We start from the raw sequence: 21669 nt of genomic DNA on the forward strand, positions 1-21669 counted from the left end.
CATCCCTCCAGTACAGTTCCAAAACTCGAAGAACATGCCAAGGTGCAGTGAAACGGTTCTGGTAGCCCGACACCTTACTAAGACACTTTACGTTGGTTTTCCTTTAATTTGTCACCCGTCTGTATATCTTCCATATCTCCCAAAGCAGGGGAGAACACCACAGCACAAAATGCTGGAATTAAGGTAAAACTCAGTATTGACCATCATTACAAAATTGCATTTTAGGGCATGTCATTGTTTTAAAATATTAAGCATTAACCTTTTTTGTTGGGTATAGGTATAATTTTAGAATGAAACCCTTGAAGTAGAGAATGACAGGTCTTCTGGGTGAAATTGTAATGACAACTTGTAGGAAATGAGATAGGCCAGTCCAGGTCGATTGTGTAATACACTGATCGAGAGAAAATATTTACAGACAGCGTACACACACACACACACACACACACACACACACACACACACACACACACACACACACACACACACACACACACACACAATCCATCTACACAGCCATCATAAAAGAGCTGTCTTTGGTTTCAGCCTATACACTTACATAGAGTTGCGTACTTGTGTAAACGATCATATCCAAAAAGTACAGAGGGTAACAGGGAAGAAAAGAGATGACATGCAGTACGTGGGCCTTAGTGGTAAGGACAAGGCAGATGCCATGGTGCATTATTCTTAAAAATGAAGAAAATCGGCTTTACGCACCCTCAACCTGCAATTAATGCAAAAGTTGCAATGCAAATGTCACTATGACACCAGCATATTTTGGGTGGAATGTTCGCAGCAGGAAACACACACACACACACTCTTATTTAGAATGGTTGAAATCCCATTTTCTTTGTTTGTGAAAGACAGACCACCATTTATGTTGTGACATGTCATTCCTTAACAAGTGATTGTTAAAGAATGTTCTCCAGCTGTTAAGTTTCACCAATTCTTCCTTACATTTCACAGAGTAATGTACACCTTTTTGTTGTTTTCCAATTTAGTGTTGTACTTTGGGCACTCATTATGATCCCACTTTCAAGTCACTCATCTAAACTGAATGCATCAATAAGCTTTGTGAGCTTGTATATATGCTGTTTTCGGTGCTCGTCACAGCACGTAACAGAGTATAACTCAGATAATGCCACACCAAACCAAGAGGGCTTCTGTGCAAGTGAAAGCCATTTAGTGGAACATTGGGAAAACTGGCTTTGCCTTTACAATTCTCAGTGACCTCTCAAAAGATTGACATGGATACAGAACAGAAACATGACAGCTGGGGGTACAGCCCACAGTTAAGTTCCACAATAGACTGTGTGTATATATGTACTGTATATGTACACATAAGCGTGCATATATTTACACACTACATAATTTAGATGTAATGAGGCCTATTGTTGAGGGATCAAGCCAGCACTGATACGACCGGAGTAAAACATGTAACAGGTTATAACCAGTGATTCTCAACCTTTTTAATTTCACGGAACCCCACTTGATTTGTATGTCTTTGACACCAATGTAAAATCCTCTACAAATCCATGAGTGAATGAATGGAACCAAATCATTCCATTTGTTCACTTCATAACTATATCAATAATTTAGCTGGGAACCCCCTGAAACCCTTTCAAAGACCCCTGGGTGTCCCCTGACCGCATGCTGAGAACCACTGATATACACAAAGAGAAGAAATGGGGAAGGGAGAGACGGTCTGTTTGGATGTGAATGAGCAGCTCATCTGATTAGGGCTGAAACTATTGATTATTTTCTAAGCGATTATTCTATCAATTACTTTTTCGATTAATCAAGTATGTTTTTTAAATATTTTTGAAAGTCTTCTATATCAACAAATCAATTAACCACTTTACTTAGTCACAACAGCATTGTGCAGAAAAGGGGAAAATAGTAGATCTACAAGCTACTCAGATTTTATTTGAGCTTTTTGCCTATGACAAAATAGGGATAGATTATTTATAGATTTTATTAAATTATCAAATATAGCTTTATTCATAATAGATTAAATCGATTACTTCGATTAACTGTTACACCCCTAAAATCTGATGGCAGTGGGCTGATCATTGTCACCAGAACCATGTTCCATTTGACAATGGCAGATACAGAACAGTATGCAACCACACACACACACACACACACACACACACACACACAAACATAAAAACAGTTGGTTGATATTGCATTATGCAGAGATATAAGGATGTTGAATGTAAAGTCTGCTTTGACAGCACACATTACCATGATAAAAACGATTCACAATAACTGTACCTACAGTAGGCCTATACTGTACCTACAGTTCTATGATCTCAGGGGCCTCCTTCATAAAACATTCTTCAGATTTAACCTAGATCAGTGGTTCTCAAAGTGCGGTCTAGGGACCCTCAGGGTTCCTTGAGGGAGTTCCAAATGGAGCAAAATTGTCCATAGTTCCATTTGTACACTCTCAAGAGTTATGGGGGTCCTTGAAATTAAAAAGTTTGGAGAACCATCGACCTAGATTCCACTATACGGTCAACGTGCTGTAGATTGTACATCGAGGACAGTGACATTTGCATTTTATAACCAATGCTTGTGTGGGATTAAAGCTACAATCCTGGATTTATTTGAATGAGTAAAGGTTATTTGAACCAATCTTAGAGTATGTTAATGTAATACAATATATTCACAACATCTGCAGTGGTTGCAGGTAGTCTAGAGAAAGTTTGGCCCTTTTGACTGGTAGGACACCTAGTGGTTGACAGTGTCAATAACGTCATTTGAAGAACACATTTTGCTGGAATGGACTCTGCACAACCACCTTTATTGTAGTTTGGACATTGTTGCAAATTACATCTCTCCATCATGAGAGACACAAAACTTACGGATTGAAGACTTAAGGACAAAATGTGTGCTTCAGAATCATTTTATAACTGAGGCCCCATGATGTGTTGGCTGTGAACAGGATATGCATGCTGTTAGCAGCTTTTAAGCTATGACATACTGTATAAATCAATGGTTCTCAAACGTTTTCATGTCAAGGACACCCAAAATGATATGTAATTGGCCGCAGACCCCCTATCTGTAAATACATGATTTAAAAAGAAATCTACAAAAAAGGATCTACAAGCTCCCAACGCATCGCAGCGCCATGCGTTGTGAGCTTGTAGATCAGCTATTTTCAAATAGCCGATGAGGGTTAAAAGTGGTTAAACTGATTTCCCTGGGGACCGCCCTGGAGCCCCCTAAAGGCCCTGTGGGGGTCCCCAAACCCCACTTTGAGAACCACTGCTGTACATACACACCACACAGTAAAGTTCCTTCATTCACTATTCACCGTTTCAGCTTCACACTAAGGGAACTAAGAAGATCCCTATCTGTGCTGCGTTTTCAGTGGCTTTTTGGTGAAATGTAAAAAAAATGAAGGAAAAGAAACATCCATGGTAGAGGAAACTACGGCAACATGTCCCTGACAACCTTTTTTTTCAACATAAGGTAAATAGTGAAAAAATAAACAGAAGCATACATAATTCTAAGGCATCACACGGTTTGACCAGCGATCCCACAACACTGTGGATATATAAACTCATAGAGTCCGTCTATTAGATTTCTCCTCCTCTCTGCCCCAGATCCCTCAGAAGTCAAAAGTCATGAGGGCGGAGAGCAGTCAGTTATTCACAGACTCGTAAGGGTTCGTGTCAACGACTACAGCATCTTTATTTTTAATCTCAAAGGGTGCCATAATCACCCAAAATCACGAGCCTCCCCAGCCTCCACGTTTTGCAGGCAGTAATGAAGTCTCTTGATCATCACTGATCGTCTGCTAATTCAGGGTGAGAATCAAGGGAGGAAATGAGATGAAAAAAGCATACATGTGTGAGTGAACTGCAGACCACCCAGGAGAAATCATCAAATCCTGCAGTAGGCACTGAAATGATCGACAAAAAGAAAGTAAAATAAAAAACATCAACAAAAGGCAAAGGGAGGCATCTTCAATGGTCAGCCTTGCTGGGTCCCTCATGCTTAAGCCTAATCTATACTCCGCCACGCCATGGTGTTGTGCGCCGAGAACGGCCGACCTACAAGCCCACAAAACGTCGCGGATGAGACGTGTTGTGAGCTTGTAGGTCAGCTATTCTCGGTGTACGACACCGTCACACGACAAAGTATGAATCGGGCTTCGGGCATTATCTCTGTGGGTGGTCCTCTTTGAGTTTGGCAGGCCCGTTGTCTGGGACTTTGGCTGGGGAATTGGCTGGTTGATTGACTGGGGGATTGGCTGGTTGATTGACTGGGGGATAGGCTGTTTTTTTTACAGAGGGGTTGGCTGCTTCCTTGACTGGGGTATTGGCTGGAGGTTTGGCTGGAGGCTTAACTGGAGGCTTGACTGGAGGCTTGACTGGAGGCTTGACTGCTCCTTTGGCGGGAGTGTCGTGCGATCGAGTCGGTAGAGGAGGGGGAGGAGAGTGTAAACCGTTCTCGTTGCCGATGTTGACGGTGATGTTGGTGTACAGGGGAAAGTACTCCCTTTGCAGAACCTCGTATTCAGCGGTGTTCATGCCGTCCAGCTTCCATGTCTGACGAGTCTTGGCCAGCATATTGAACCTTGAAATGGGAGCAAAATGTATCGTTCTGTGATTTTATGATTCTTACACAGAGAGGAAAAAGTGCAATAAAATTTGATTAATAACACAAAGAGCCACCAATAAGACGTGCAAGACCTGACACCAGTGGTGACACATCTATTGTATTTCCTGCAAACCCATCATAAATGTTGTCGCAGTCGGGCAAAAGCATAACTTTTCAGAAAATATGAAAAAAGAACCTGTGTTTAAATGGATCCAGTGTAGTTATTTAGTTAAGCCCTTGTTAATACTTTTCAATATTTATAAAATCCACTTTCACCTTAAATGTATTTCCAAAATAGCGAAAATAGCAGATCTACAAGTTCACAATGCGTCGCAATGCAACACGTTGTGAGCTTGTAGATCGGCTTGTGTGACACTGTTGTATGAGAAAGTAGTGCATTTATTTATGAAAAATGTTTTTTGAATATGGAGATACATACAAGGTTGCTGCCCGACACCAAATGCATGCACTTGAATCTGAAAACAAACGTGGTCACTTTTTGTCTGTACCTCTTTGGGTTTATGTCATTGCCTTTATCCAGCTTGTGCTTGATCATCTTGTAGCGGCCCACCTTTAGGTTAGGACGAGTGATGTACATCCCACCCAAAGAGACTCTGAAATGATGGGGGGAAATGGTTATCAGAAAACACTTTCACAGACCTACAGGAACTCATCCAGCCATTCTAAGTAGGAGCAGAACAGTTGGCATAACTCACAGAGTTCGATATGCTGGTGTCAAAGGTCCATAGATACTCGATATGGCATGGAAAAAATATTCCTGCCAATAGACTTCCACATACCACTGCGGTTAGCTCTGTTAATACAAACTACTCAATGGCCATCAATGTCATCATGTACAAGGAAACCAGAGTAGACCTAGTCACAATTATTACATTATCGCCTGATTGGAATTTCTTGAGATAATCTCAATTATTTTGTATACTCGTCAGTATCGTCAGCATCATTTCCATGTTGAAAAATGTTCTGTGCTGCGATGTGACACACTATATAATAAAAAAAACACTATAAAAATATATTTTTAGGCCTGGGTCGCAGCGTGGCGGTCCAGGCACCCTAGGCTGCAATGCCAGCCTGACAGCGTGTTGCGGGTCCGACTCCCGTTCCCGACGACCTTTGCTGCGTGTCAACCCCCCATCTCTCTCCCCATTTCCTGTCAGCCTACTTTCCCCTATCCCTCTCTAATAAAGGCATAAAAAAGCCACAAAAACATTTAAAAAATAAATAAATATATATATATATTTTTTTTTTTAAAGTATACAATTATTAAACATGGCCTATTTTGGCCATAGTACATTATTTACAGTATTTTGATTAATGGTACCGGTCATTGTCAGTCATGTCTTTGTATAATTATTTGTCATATCTCCCCACTGTAATTTTTGTTCACAATGCCTAAACGCCCAAATGTAATTGGTGCAGAGCCAGATGATAGTCTAACTTCTCGTAACTCAATAAGAGTTGGTTTCTCTTAGTGTTTCTCTTTGTCTTACACAAACATAACAGTTAAGTAAATCATATCATTGTAGCATTTCTTATCATGGAAGAGTTTGCCATTAGTGCCTAAAACAAAGTCAACTCAGCACAAAGCATTCTCACCTGATTCCTATATCATCATCCTCTCCCCCCCAGCCCCAGTAGTTGTTGGGAAAGCCATTCATCTTCAGGTAATGCAGAGGAGTTAGGGCAGACACACCTCCAAAATACATCTTGTATGGAAGCCTGGAGAGGAATGTTATGCCACATAAAGAAAAAAAGAGCCTTGTCATGAAATGTCTGGAGAGTCTATTTTAGAGTCATATTAGAGTAATGACAACAAAACAGGGGCGTATATTTGTATATTCAAATATGCAAATTGGGCATTTAGTCCATGAGCCCCAAAATTGAGTCAGATATTGAATATTCCCTTGTTAAAAACCTTTGACTACAACATCTTAACAAAATGAAATAAGAATGTTGACCCTGGCTTTGTCCAATGTTCCAATGTTGATTCTGGAAAGTTATGCAAATTCGGGCATATTTTCCTAATGCCTAATTTGCATATTTAAATATACAATTTCAGAAAACTTGTAATACGATAAATCATTGTCTTCGTGTAAGTAATCAACAGGGAAGTTTCATTGTGATAACTATTTTTTAAATTTTTTTCACCTGTCATGTACATATGGGGAAAATAACAAAATGTGTGATAAATATGAAAAAGCTGCTCCTGTGGAAAGGTTATCATATATTTATTTACTTATATTGACCCTATAAACAATTAATATAGGTATGGTTTTGCCCACTCTTTCGATAATGAAATCTTGTCTGGCTCATGGACTACTTAGGTCTAACCTCATGTACATACTGTAGGTACAGGATGAACCTACAGCTGCTTATTTATGCTTATTTATGCAATGTGTATACGTATGTTTCTTTTTTTTTTCTTTCCTGAAAACAACAAAATGGAGCTTGCACATTTCACTCAATGATTTACACCTGTGAACCTATGATGTGACAATAAAACTGATTCTGAACTTTTCAATCAGAGCATCACCATCATAGTACATCTCCTTTTACATGTCTTACCATGTGCTTCCCTTGTGTATATGTACAGTATATGATACAAACAAATAAAAATAACTCACTTGTAACCAAACTTGTCCATGGCAATTGCAGCATGCTTGGGGTTGGAGTCACAGACATACAAGTTGCGGTCATCCTCAGGGATGAGGTCCACATCATGGTAGAAGAGGCAGTCCCAGTCTTCCTCCCTCATGGCCTCCCGGAAGCCTACGTTCATTAGCTTGGCGCGATTAAATGTGTAGTTCCCTGCCTGAGAAGGACACAGAGGAGAATGTCAGCGTTATTGTCAATTTACACAGAGCGTAGATTCGATTAGATAAGTCAATCTCTAAACGCTTTGCTCAACGGCATTGTAGAAGCAATCCAAAGTCTTTAGGGTGGTCCATCATATTTGGTTGGTGACAGGATTGGGTTCGGAAGCATAGGTTTAAGTTTATTTAGTGGCCATTCTAGCAATTCTAGCAAAGTCTAGAATCGGTAGACAGAGATTTCCAATCGGTCTGGCAATGTGAGACGACACTAAGTGCACCTGAAATGCATCTTTTTGCATGTCCCTCAACACACGGAATCCTAAACAGCATCAACAGAGGGTATTGTGTTTGTTTGTCTTTAGTTGTTGACCTGGAGAGTACTTATCTTATGAGCCAACAATGGCACAGATGTGTGTGTGTGTGTGTGTGTGTGTGTGTGTGTGTGTGTGTGTGTGTGTGTGTGTGTGTGTGTGTGTGTGTGTGTGTGTGTGTGTGTGTGTGTGTGTGTGTGTGTGTGTGTGTGTGTGTGTGTGCGCGCGCACACGTACGTGTCTCTAGGATACAGATGCCTTGTCAAGATTTCAGATAAACCAAATCTCTGCCAGTGAAATAGCATCTTTGAACATGCATGATGTAATCTGCTATCTGCTAACAAATGCATTATAATGTCCAACTTGGCAGAGGCAAGACACAGCATGTAAGTGACAGGGATAAGGAATGCAACAGGTAGAAACAATTCAATGACAAAACAAGCTCCAAAGATGTAAGGGATAAAATGCTTGGGGAGGAAACATGAACCGGCTTGTTACAAGCAGCTAACAACATCAAACTCTGTAAGCTGTTGAACTCAACAATTTACAAAGACATGCATGTCCACACAACGAGCACAAGAGGGCACTATTGATCCAGCCTGAATTCTACATGTCCATCATTCATCTGCACTACTGAATAATGACAACTGTTTGCCCTTAAGAAGGGCGAAACATGTAGGCATATGTTTTTATCGTTCAAATATTAACTAGGCTGTTTTATTACAGCTTTTCTACATTGGAGAAAGAGGTGTCAACTCAAGTCGCCGAATGGCTCCATTTTATTCATGTAGTAAGGAAACCCCAAATCACAATACAAATATTTAAAGAGAAATCTGTTACCATGGGTTACAAGTGGATGCATCATAAACCTCTTGAGCATGGGTGGGTAGTCATTGCCATTATTTATTTATGATAAGGCATTTCCCTGATACCCTACTGTGCAGTGGTTCTCAAAGTGGGGTCCTTGGGGGGGTGGGGGCAAGCCCCCAGAGCCGTGGTAGAACAGTGAAGCGGCCGTCTCCTGGTGGTCAATCTGAGAATGCAACACTTCCGCATTTAAAATGCTACTGCGCATGCTTCTACCGTTTGAAACCCTAGTGCGCCTGCTCATAACTCTATGGTCACGCCTATTTGACCCAATATTGGTACTTCCGGCAGACAGATTCTATTAGACCCAATGGACCCAATTTTAAACTCCCGGCAGACTTCCGGGTGCTTCAAACGCCACTAAGCAACTTTCAAAGAAATGAATATCTCTGGGCGGGGCACTTCGTGCCACGCCGCAAGCTTGTACATCCCCTATTTTTTAACATTTTTGAAAATCAAAAATATTCTCTTCTGGGGGGTCCCTGGTACAAAACATTTTCAGATTGGGGTCCACGGCCAAATATATATCAATTTGGGGGTCCTTGATAAGAAACATTTTGAGAACTACTGACAATTTAAATAATCTTTGGTTAATATGACTATCTTGATTTTGCACGTAGAAGCCAGGTCAGCTTAATACCTTCCCATACAAACACAATCATTTTAAAATCATATCAAAGAATACATTCAGAAGATAAAATCTAATAATAAACGCCATTATGTTCATGAAAACGTTCTTAAGTACACTTTTCCTAGATCCATTTCAAAAGAATGTTATTCTCCAGTAGGCTAGATTTAATCAAAATTTCAGGCAGTGTGATATAGTCGTTTTTAGATCACATTAACTATTAACTGTAAATTGCTATAAATACATGATTTATTCATTTAGCTAAATGTTAATTGCACTAAGATATTAAGGGCAAAAGGAGACAGAGGTACCCTATTCACCTCATGGAGGAACACACACTGCCGATAGAGCACCATGGGCTGGGCCGTCATCATGCCAAAAAGCAATTGTCTGACAAAAGCTATTTGACCAGTATATATTACATGTACAGCTGATTTTATCTAGATTAAACTGTCATAATACATTCATATTATATCTGTGGTAATAGCAAAAGTATGTCTTTGTGAAACTTGAATGTTTCTTGTAACTGAATAATCACAATTGTGGCCAAAGAATAGTTTGTAGTTCATAGCGTAACCAGACGACATTTACATGATTATAGGCAAGCAATAGTATAGTATTGTTTCAAATGTTTGTATCGGTTTGGTATAGACAATAATATCCTTGTTTAGGCCTATATTTGGAAGCTAGACTGTAATAAAACTGTAAACACTTCTTTGACCTCAACTGTGATTATTCAGTTACTGTATGTTCATGGTAGCAAAGGTAAGTCTTCGTGAAACATTTCTTATGTGTTATCTTAAGTTACTTATGTATATTTGCAAGTAATTATGACTGTTTGACTTTGGTCCAGATAAAAGTCGATGTATACATACTAGGAGTGTGTATTTTCGGAACAATGGACCTTTGGAGAAATTAGGTTGTTTTTGGGATTACAAGCAGTCAGACTAAAGGGTTTTTGGTCCAAATAGGATGTTTTTCAAAAAATATTGTGTTAATAATGGGCCATCAGAACAATGGCATGGCATCTTGGATTTTATGTGCGTGCGTCAGAAAGAGCAAGAGCCTCACTTGGTGGATGACATAAATTCCATAGTTGAGCTGTTGACGCTGCAGGAATGGATGCAGGTAGTATAGTAGGAACTTCAGGTGGTGTTCCCTGTGTCTGTGGGGAATGATGATGGCGGTGCGATGTCGTGCCATACAGTCAGGTGGCCTGTATCGTCCGCCGCGGACCACTAAAGGATTCTTCCTCTGGACTTCTGCCAGGGTTAGCCCTGATGGGAAGCTAACATGGATGGGCCCACCTGTGAACAAGGATAAAAGGGTTATTACAAGTTGGCTTAGTAGTCCAACCAAAATAAGAAATGTCATCCCTTCAGCTGTCAGAAATCATATGAATCTATCTATCTTTCTATCTATCTATCCATCCAACGATGCAGTGTTCAGTACTGCATTTGAAAAATACAGACTGGCTGCTTATGAGAATGAATGTCCTAGTTGGGTAACGGTCTATGCCTTAGTTAGCAAATTTTAAATTGCGATCTTTATAAATACTTCACCAATAAGAACAAACTGCTGCATAAGAGCAATGTTGGTGCTAAATGAAATCTTTTATATGCATAGCTTCACTGCTCATAGCATCCCTTTTACCCGGCATTTCAGGCTTTCATGGCCAGAGATGTGTGTCTTAGTTGCTTATGGGAGAAACAGTCCTCAAGATGAAATGTTACGAGTGGCTCTATGCCAACAAATTCTCTATTTAGATAAGTAACGTATTGGCATAGAGCCAATAGAGATAGAGAACATATAGACATTGGTTCGTTTATTTAGATAACAAATGTCAATGAATGTCAATGAATTCCTGGTAGTCTTGCTGGTAGACCTGTATATAATTCAAGTGTAACATTCTTCCTTTTGCATACAGATTTTCTCAAACAAAGAGGACACAAGACAGCGATGTACTACAGAGCAGACATAAATACATTGCTGTAGCCAAAAAAGAGCCATTTAAACTGACTTTAAAAAGTGAGACTATCAAACAAATTTATACTTCCTTCCTCCACAGAAAAAAAAAAAAAGTGCTCCTTGGAGCACAGGTCTCCGCCAGGTCAGGTAGAAAGATCGGATGGATCCGTCTTTATCACTTGACTAAGGGGTAATGTGTACCGATTTGCGTGATGTTTGGACAACATTTGTAGGACTGGAAATCGGATGGATCAGTCTTTATCAATTTCCAGGCCTATATAACAATCATTCTTACTCCTATGTACAATGCCCAAAGATAGGCAGTGTAGCAAAAATAAAGCATAGAATGGTACAATTCCATTCAAAATTTAAATAATATTGCCTTGCATTTGCCCCATTTATTAATTTAAAAGTAATGAAGGATGTTTTAAATTACACTTTTGTTGTAGGTTTTCCTATGTTTTTCCTATTAAGTTTTCAACAAGAGGATACTGTCAGACACTAGGAGGGATGAACATAATTATGTAAAACAAATCAAGAGTGGTAAACTTAAAGTGCCATTTATTTTAGGAACAGTACAGTATCCGGCTAAGATTTGTGGCATAACTTGCAGCCAGCTCTATTCGGGTCCTCTTCTCGCTTTACCCAGTCTTTAAACTTTTCATTTGTATTAAACAAACACTTCCCTGGCATTGTGGATCATACTACTAGTTCAACCGATATATTTTAACTGCGTTCGTTTACGCTTCACCGACTATTCACATGTTGCTCGCAATTGTTTGTTGGGACAGCAAACACACAACCTGCACAAGTTGCCAGGTTGGTGTCATGTGACAAACGAACAGCTCTACAAGCTTCTACTCATCACGCTGCAGCAAGTTGTGAGCTTGTAGCTCTGTTCTTTTTATCACGTGACACCAACCTGGCACCCTATGCAGTGCAACCTAACAATTGAGACATACAAAGGCTGCCATCACACAGCCCGTTCGCCGAAAAACTACTTATGTTACATATTTCGTGTAATGTTATACATGTTTATGAAAATGTTTTGTGTTAACAATCAATAGCCAAAAACAATGCATAGCCAAATATTTTTCCAGGACCCTTGATACATTCCAGGACCTTTGATCAATTCCAAACCTTTTCCAGTACTGGATTTTTTTAATTTTTATTTCAAAATATTTCCAGGAATTTCATGACCGTGGGGACCCTGTATATAAAAAATATGTTTTCCTTTGTGATTTTAGATAAGATTAGAGTAGGCCTATTTAATCACGCAGTGGATGCCTGCTGGTCAATGAAACATAAACGCCTGTCCAACCGAACCTATGAATGACATCATATTGTAGTCTGGACCGAGCGGAACCTTTTTCGGCTCTCCTAGTGTAGTATGCATTGGGCCTTAGGCTCGAAACGTCATGTATACGATGGTGGAAGAAAATACATTTTAAACTTTAGGAGCATGATCCAGTGTTCTTGCATTTTGACTTCTGCCTGGCCTGCACCTGGCACTTTAGAGTGGCCACAGGTAAAGTTACAGTATGCGAGGGCGGATTAAAATGCAATTTGCCTTCAGTTCAACCCCCAGAATTTGAATGCATTGGTGGCTGCTCATGTTACATGTGATTGTGTAATAATGCAAGGTCCAGAAGCTTGACTTTCTCTAGGCACACACACACAACTTTGTCAGACAAAATAACTTTCCTTTCATTACTGCTAAAATGTCAATCACATTTGCTATATCGGCAACTTTGCATTTTAAGAAGTCCAAGGGTGCGAAAACATGCCTTCTCACAAAAACAATAAACTATAGTTTTTTTCCTGTTGAACAGAGGATAACTAAAACCTTCTAAAATCTCCTAAGTTCTCCTAAAAATTACTAGTTTGTTGTTCAAGCTCAACGACACACAAGTTGATCGCTCTGCCAGGTCAACTGTCATATAAAACACTATCCTGGTGTTGTTTTTGGCATAGTGCAAGATAGTGTATACTTTTGTATGCTGTTCTTTATTGATGGTGCTTCTTATTGTTATTTCTTGCCTTTGTATTGCTGTATCTGACAGTACTGTCCTAACTCTGTATCTGTAACTTTGTAACCAACTGCTGTGCTGCCACTGGGTGACTGCAATTATAAACATACACATACACGGTATGTCCCATGTTGCTAAATAAACCAACCTACTATGGCAATGTTATGCATCATCATGCCTTAAGACCTACACTGCCTACACTCCAAACATTACTACAGTATGCTTTAATTCAGTGGTCCCAGAGGACCTTGAGGCGGTTCCAGGGGGTCCCCAGCTAAATCTACAAGCTGTAGATCTGTTATTTTCAAAGAAATCTGGAATTAAGTTTTTTTTTTATGTATATTTTAATATATTTTAACAACACAAATCTTGTATGGTGATCCCTGGCACAAAATATTTTCAGATGGAGTCCGCGGTCAAATACCTATTTATTTTGGGGTCGTTGACATGAAAAGGTTTGAGAACCACTGCTTTAACCCATTCAATCCGGGAACACATCTCTGTCATTTTAGATTTCTTTGGCAAATCAAAAATAGCAGATATTATACAAGCTCAAGTTATGAGCTTGTAGATCTGCTATTTTTGTGAATTTTTCGTGAAAATGTGTGCAAATCTTTGAATATATATTTTTTAAAGCGAACATTTGTAACTGTCAAATGTCTTAATTTTTCTGAAAAACTATTGTTGCTATATCAGTGGTGCTCAAACTTTTTTTGTCAAGGACTCCCAAAATTATATGTTTTTGGCCGCCGATCCTCATCAAATTATGTTGTTCCAGGGACTCCCCAGAAGCAAAGATTTCAGTTTAAAATGTTGTTTAAAAAAATATATATATATTCAAAGATTTGCACAAATGTTAATCTGCTATTTTTTTAATAGCCAAAGTATAAAAATAATGGTTATAGCTAAAAATCTAAAATGACACAGAAGCGTTCCCGGATTGAATGGGTTAATTAATCATCAGCCTCATACTAGGCCCACCATTACTGGCAGAGCTGAATGTCAGTAACTGGCCTCGCCAAACCTGCTTTATTAATGAGTCCCCAGGAGGCTCCTGCTTACATTCTTCTCCCTGGCAGTGAGGGACTCACTGTCTCCAGTGACCTTTTTTCTTTTCTTACAGTATTAGTGTAAAAAAAAAACTCCTTTATTCATTCTAGTTCAGCCATGCCATCTAGATCAGTTATCATGTTCTAGTGTGAAATTACTAGAAATAATGGGGAGGACAATGGAGCGGGGAGGACAATGGGCAGGGCCCAATAACTGCAGGCTATACCTGCACGTGAGCCTGCTTTCCTGGCTGGTACACAATCTAAGAACGGACTCTGACCTTCTGCGTTGATTGATTGAATTGGGTTGGATTAGACTGTTTGGATTTAGACACTTGAAACGCAGATGAAGGCGTTTCAGTCATTTCTCCCTTGTATGTTACCTCTACGTATCAAAGCAGCCCAGTCATTAGCTATTTTCAAATCTTTACTAAAGACTCATTTTTCTCCTTGGCATTCAGCAACAACTAAAGCAGCCTTACCTCCCTCTATTGGTGCTAATGTTTGTTTGTCTGTGCCTACTCATTGTTCACTATTGTCGGCTTACATTGCATTGTTTGCTTCCTGTTTTTTTTCTTTTTTTTGTTCTCTTTTCTTTTGCCTTTTGTTTTTTGCTTTGTTTTTGCTTTTACCTGTACAGCACTTTGGTTGACCTGGTAATTTTAAATGTGCTATATAAATAAACTTTGATTTGATTTGATTTGATGTTATGAAGGCGTTTTGAAATGTTACGATTGGGATTTAGATTTCAAGTAAATGAATGCTACTAAATAATTAATGGAATTTGATGATGATGCTATGCATTTTCTTGTTTCTTTTCTTTGTTGACTGAATAAAATATCACTCATATCGTATTAGTCAATGTGAGGGGAATAAAACATTATGTACTGTGATGATTGAAGGTCCAGTATGGCTTTGGAGGATGTGAAGACAATTCAATGTTCTATTAGCATATGTTCCATGTGACATTGAGTCATCAGCTGATGCCAAAGTAAAATCAAGAAAACCAAAGTAGATCTATTTTGAGTTTGAATCTACCAAAGTCAAAGATGAGGAAACACAGATGATGATTATTACTCCTCCTCCTCGTCATCATCATCATCACCCTTTTGCACGCCTGTTTCTTGATCAGCGGTTTTCCTCTATAGAGGAATTGCTGGCGACACTCAAAGAGCTTTAAGTCACTCCCATAGGAAAATCACCAACATCACATGTATAAAAATTGAAAATAAAATATACCCTTGGTGCCCAAGTATTGTTGCCAATCACCAGCCCCTTCGAATCGTGTATTCGAATTAGTCATTCCAGATTTCTGTCAAACACGGTAACACAGGCCCATTGCCTTTACCATGCCGCTAACTTTACTCAGTGCAGAAGGATCATGCTTACCATCTTGAGTAGTCTCCCCTTAAAGAGCCAGGAAAAACATGTGTTCTCAAAAACGAGAGGAAATTACACTTGATGCTTGCTTGACAAATCTAATCGTTTATCTATCTTGGATGCTATAGGGAAAATGGGTAATGCTACACTACATTAGCCATGAGTAGGTTACACTTTCTGGGCAATAATAGTATTAGCACTAATGTGATGATTATTGATTGCTATGTGCAATTTTAGTGGAGTAGAGTTAGAGTGGATGAATTTAGCGGTCTCCAAGCTAGAATTGTACATTGCTTCTTATTTCCTATCTTAGTACAGTTAACTGGGCAGATGAGTTACTTCACACTCAACCCAACACGTTGCCAAGAGAAGTCAATTCCTCAATCAACAGTAAATAGATTCTAATGTTTCTACTTCAATAGCTCATAATATCGTCGGTGTCCAGGACGAACCAGCTAACTCCATTTTCATCTTTTTTTTTTTCATAAATCAACGCTATTGAACACCCTTCACGTCTGTGTAAAAAATCAAAACATTTGAACCAATGAAAAGTATTAAAAAGCGCCTCTGACGAAAACTCCCAACTCCATTGGATCCTCAAACTGTCCGTCAAAAACAAACAACTCCCCCGTCTCCTCTCCAGTGCTGCGTTTTCACAGCATGTGCAGAGCGCGCTGCGCAGTGAACGAGGAGGAGGAACACGTAAACAAGCTCCCCTTAGTCTGTTAAACTATGCAGTGTACCTATTTATCAAACTTGGCACTGACGCTAATGTTATGAAAAAAAGTAATTATATTTCTAAAATCTATGAAGTGTTTAATGAGGAGAGCAATGTGAGAAGAAGAAAGGCGTTCATAGCATTTCTGTCACGCTAGTTCTACTACCTCTTTGCAGAAGTTATTGTAATATTTAAAGTCCTGTTTATTATTGTAGGCCTATATAATAAGTGTCATGAAGCCTCAGGGCATTAATTCACACGTTGTTGTGATGGATTGTGAGCTTGGAGATCCATTGTTAGCTTTTGGGAATTTGTACCCTTTTGAAACCTCAGCAGCAAGTGGAGCTATTGTTGTTTGGACACCTAACTCCATTTCAGCTTGATTTCTGCTCATCTGAAACTACTAACTCCACTTGCGCTGGGTAAAGTGTTGATTTACCCGCGATTTGGGTAAAGTGTTGATAATATAATGACACATGCAAGTATCTGACAATATATAAAGTCACTATACCAACTTTGATGAGGCAGTATTGCTTTGTTTTCAAAATATAAGGTTTTCTTCATTTCCTGAAAAACGTATATTTTGTTTTTTCGTTTCCTGAACAATGAGCGTTGTGGAGTTAGCAGGTTCGTGCTGGACAGCAGAGATATTAGTATTTTCTAAACAAAAACATAAAATAGCTATCCAAAATTAGTATCCCTTTTATTCTAGCAATCTTTTGGTGAGAGAAGTTGACTTTTAGAACAATTTAATCAGTTGCAATGACTTATCATTGCTAATCGCCACCTTTTCATCAACAACAAAGCCGTGAGGAGGAGATTGCAAGATTGTATTGACAATATAATATAGATTTAAAACAATGTAAAATGGTATTTTTTCTTTAAAACCTTGATTTTTTTTAAATTTGTGATACCAATAAATAGGAACTTTAAGTATACTGTTTAAGTTGCACTGATCCAAGCCAGAACACAACCGATTGATTGATCGTTAAAATAAACATGCTCTTAGGAGGAGTTCACCCAAAAAATGACTTATTTTCTATCAATTGCACACCCTATGAAGCCTTGAATCCATGGATTATTTTTTGTTTTTGTCGCATTCCTAAGCTAATAATTTGATTCCTGTCTCCTACCGGCTGATGTATCCGGTAGGAGACACAAAGTAGATTATTTGTGTCTCCAACCGGAAATACACACGGTCATCAAATTAGTGTCTTAGGAATGCCACAAAAACAAAAATAAATCCATGAAATCAAGGCTTCATGGGGTGTGTAATTGATAGAAAATAAGTATTTTTTTGGGTGAACTCCTCCTTTAACATGCCCACCCATCTGACCACTTAACACGGCAGCCATTCGGCTGAATGGCTGCCGTGTTAAGTGGTCAGATAGGTGGGCCGTGGACGCTTTTGAGACCGTTCGCGGATTAGGGCTTTTGGGCCCTGATCCAGAAAAGGTTGGGAACCACTGTACTAGACAGTACTCTCCAGGAAGGATTAAATGCATTTGTTAACTATGGCTGCAACTTTTCTATTGGAGGTAAGGTACTACAGAAAGGTCTCCTAAACAAAGTAATCTAAACGCATATTTAAGCTTGGAGCGACAGTTGTCGAACGACATGGCACGCGACAAAAGTGACGTCAAGACGACAGACGTTTTTACCTACCTCTGCAAAAATTCACAGACAGTATGACTGCTCAAAGCTCAGAACATAGTGAGACACGAATTGCAACGTGTCATTAGACACTTTTTGCCCAACTTAAGCATAAGTCGGCCTTTATCTGGTATAGTGCAGAATCTCTGGTCAACTGGTCAAACAGAAAACATACAGCAGTATAAAAATAAAAACAGTATAAACATTAATGTGCAGCACTGCTCACCTATAAAGGGTGATATCTTGGGGCAGAAGGGCATGTCTTCTCCTTTGTGATGAGCCTTGCCCAGGGCTGAGAGGTTGGCATACACATCTCCCCCAAAGGAGAGTGGGCCCACCGTGTGGTTGCGGGGGCTCTCCGGCTTGCGGAAGATACGGATGAAGTAGTTGACCCGCTTCTGGTAGCCCTCTCGGGACAGCAGTGCCATGACGACCAGCTGAACGCCCAGGAACATGAACAGGTAGCGCCATTTTGAGTGGATGCTGAACATGGCGACAGCCACTGCGTAGGGTTTGTCAGCATCATGGAAATTGGAGTTGATGGTTAATTGTCAAACAAATAATTGCGATAAGCAACTTAATTGTGTTTTTGGATTGCATTGGAACATACTGTATGAATAAAAAATACATTTCTGTTTGCCTTTTAGGCTTTGTAAATAAAACAAAATTGCACAGGATAGATATGATAAATAATTTAAATATACATTTGTGATAATGACATGTAATGACATGTAATATGTTTTCTTTAATAGTGGAAATAGCTTATTCACAAGCTTGCTGTGAACTTGCAGATCTGCCATTTCCTTTTTTTTTGTGTTTGAAAATATATGGACCATTTCTCAACATGGAAACGATTATGACCATTTATGGAAAATAATTGTGATTATCTCAACTAATTGCGATAATTGTTGACATGCCTACCTCTGCGTTGTCACTGCAACAGGCGTCGGGGGGCAGGATGAGGTTGAGTGCAGTGAGGGTTTGTTGTGGGTTGTCCCAAAGGGTGGATTAAGTTAAGAGACTCACTTGGTGGATGGTTTGATTGTCAATAGTCTTCAAAGGGGGGCTAGTGTTGATACTCTAAACTCCTGTGGACAAGGTCAAGTTGTACTACAGAGCTGAACAACATGGCAGTAGCAAAGAAGTCTGGAACGTTACGTACATTATGTTCTCTCACTCAATATGATGGAATGTATAATGTGGAAGAACTAGTTTACTACAGAAACTAATTAAGGGTTGAAGGCACTTCGGGTCAACTGTACTGGCAACTTGACAAAACCAGTTTTTTTGTAAAACTAAAAAGAAAAATCCAGAAAAAAAAAAGAAAAAAAAGGAATAAGGTATTGCGTGTCTATTGCAACCACATTCCCCACCGCAGGTCAGGATGTGGCAGAGAACTCTGAAAGCTGCTGTTGGTCCTCTGGTGGCCTGGCGTGGGATGGCAATGCCAGCTCCACATCATGTAGCGTCCCTGCCACAGAATGCCATCAGTCGCCCAGCACAGCTCATTCTTCCTCGGGTCCAAACAAAAAAGCAAAACAGAAAACAAACTGCAGCATCAGTCTCTCGGCTCCCTTTCTCCCGCTGTGCGCTTTTATCCTGCCTTCTGTTCTCTCTGTTGTCTGTTGTTCTCTCATGGGGGGAGGCCTCCGCTGCAGCAACAACAGCAGTCACCCCACCCCAACAAAAGGCACATATGCGGCCGCACAGGCCCTATCTTTTACAGAGGATTATTCAACTTGCTCTTGCTCACTGGGGAGGGCTGGCCGACTGACGGACTGGCTGGATGGCTGGCTGGCTGGCTGGCAGAGACAGCGGGAGAGTAGACTGTGACCAGTATGGGAGGAGTGGTCAGGGTGTGTGCGTTTGTGTGTCAGAGGAGGGTTGTGGAGGAGGGCCAGGCACAGAGAGAACAGAGAATAAGAAGGGGAAGTAGTGGAAGAGGAGAAGGAGGGGGGGGCAGGTCTGACTCCCACTGCTATTGTCCCATCTTGGTGATGCAATGTGGAGCTGAGGAGCCGCTGTAGGGGCTGGTGGGTCAGGAGCGGGAGGGCTTGGTAGACCACACGAAGGGGATTTGGACCAATCAAGCGAGCGGGCCTCTGAAAGACAAACATCAACACAGGAGGTTACATTCATGACTGTCACTGTTCTGGTTAAAGTGCTGATGCGTGCACATTTGGGTAATTAGGGTAGCATGTGTTTACCGCATAAACAATGACTAACGGCACACAGTGCAGACGCAAAAAAATGAACAGATTGTGTTTGTTTACACTGTCAACAAGCACAGCTGGAGAGTGGGGCCTCACCATTGTGGGCTCTAATATGGGTGCCTCCCCCCACAATGGAGGAGAGACAGATACCAATAAGACAGAATACCGATAAGAGTATTATGGGCGGCTTAGTGGGTAGAGAGGCTGAACTCAGAAGGTCACCAGTTCGCCTCCTGTCTACGTGTCAAGAGCAAGACACTTAACCCCTAACTGCTCCCCCCGGTCTATGTATAAAAGTGTCCTTGAGCAAGACACCCCCTAACTGCTCCCCCAAGTGCTCATCATAACCATCTGAGTAGCCATCAGCTGGGTGAAGCTGAAAGTGAATTTTCCCCCTCATGGTATTATATATGGTATCCAAACTCCAAAGCCAAATCCGGAGACTATGTTAGAGGCAACCTGCAAGTGTGGATGAAACCCCGAAATTATAAAGCCAAAGTGCTCTGGGCTCTTGTGTGGCATGGATTGTTAGAAGATGTGCTGCATTCACCACCAGCTGTGTAATCTCCAACTGCCCTAGCACTGTCTGTCGCACTATGATCCGACACATCCTCACTCACAAATCAATTAGCGCTCGTTAAAGTAGCCGGCCTTGGACCTAATCCTAATCCTAATCCCACTGGCTATGGGCTGAAGCTGGCGTACGGAGACAGAGAGGTATGGGAGTGGTGGATAAATACAGGGACTTTAATAAAAATCTTCTTCAGAAACATGAATACATTTTAAAAGTCAACAGAGTATGTGGACATAAGGAAGTTCACAAGGTATTAAGAGTCAGGAGTATTATGACAGGTACCATTCCAGTAGCTCTGTAGGTTGAGAGAATGTTCTCCAATGGATTTCACACCGATTATGAACAATCCCCTTATATTAATCCCTTTGTTTGTCGGTTTAAAGACACTGATGACATGAACTGGTGACACTTTTCACTTACTCAATTACTTCACTCAGTGTACACACAGAACAAAATCTAATTATTTATTTGCATTTTTTTTCTCTTTAAATGCCCGCACGACAGCCTCAGGGAGGAAGACGTTACAAGCCATTCTGCAATATTCATGTGAATTCTGCTTTTTCTGTTCTGCCCCAGTACGCGTGTAGGCCAATATTGTGTAAGAGAAATGATGCATTATTTGCATTCTCAGGAATGCCACATCTACAAGCTCACAACACATCACGCTGCAACACATTGTGACATGGTACAGTGGTTCTCAAAGTGCAGTCCAGGGACCCCCAGGAGTCGTGACCAGCTAAGTTAGTTAATTTAACATCAAAATCAGTTTAACTACTTTAACCCTACATACATCGGCTATTTTAAAATAACTGATCTACGAGCACACAACGTGT

At 40.2% G+C, this 21669-nt stretch overlaps 1 protein-coding gene across 1 annotated transcript in view; it reads right to left on the bottom strand.

Annotated features, from left to right (window-relative positions):
* Positions 1–356: 356 nt before the first annotated feature.
* The window catches only part of LOC311041356 (beta-1,4-galactosyltransferase 3), a 31811-nt gene continuing 10498 nt past the window's right edge, over positions 357–21669 (bottom strand). Inside the window, exons 2-8 of the mRNA XM_084051752.1 lie at positions 18971–20151; positions 18276–18551; positions 10323–10558; positions 7257–7444; positions 6229–6351; positions 5121–5225; positions 357–4587 (exon numbers count right to left, since the gene is read on the bottom strand). Of these exons, the coding sequence (XP_083907878.1) occupies positions 4170–4587; positions 5121–5225; positions 6229–6351; positions 7257–7444; positions 10323–10558; positions 18276–18540 (1335 nt within the window). The 5' untranslated portion in view covers positions 18541–18551; positions 18971–20151 and the 3' untranslated portion in view covers positions 357–4169. The remainder of the gene's footprint in view (positions 4588–5120; positions 5226–6228; positions 6352–7256; positions 7445–10322; positions 10559–18275; positions 18552–18970; positions 20152–21669) is intronic.

The sequence above is a fragment of the Gymnoscopelus microlampas genome (genome assembly GCF_963454915.1).
Source record: "Gymnoscopelus microlampas genome assembly, chromosome: 3".
In the NCBI taxonomy this organism is placed as follows: Eukaryota; Metazoa; Chordata; class Actinopteri; order Myctophiformes; family Myctophidae; genus Gymnoscopelus; species Gymnoscopelus microlampas.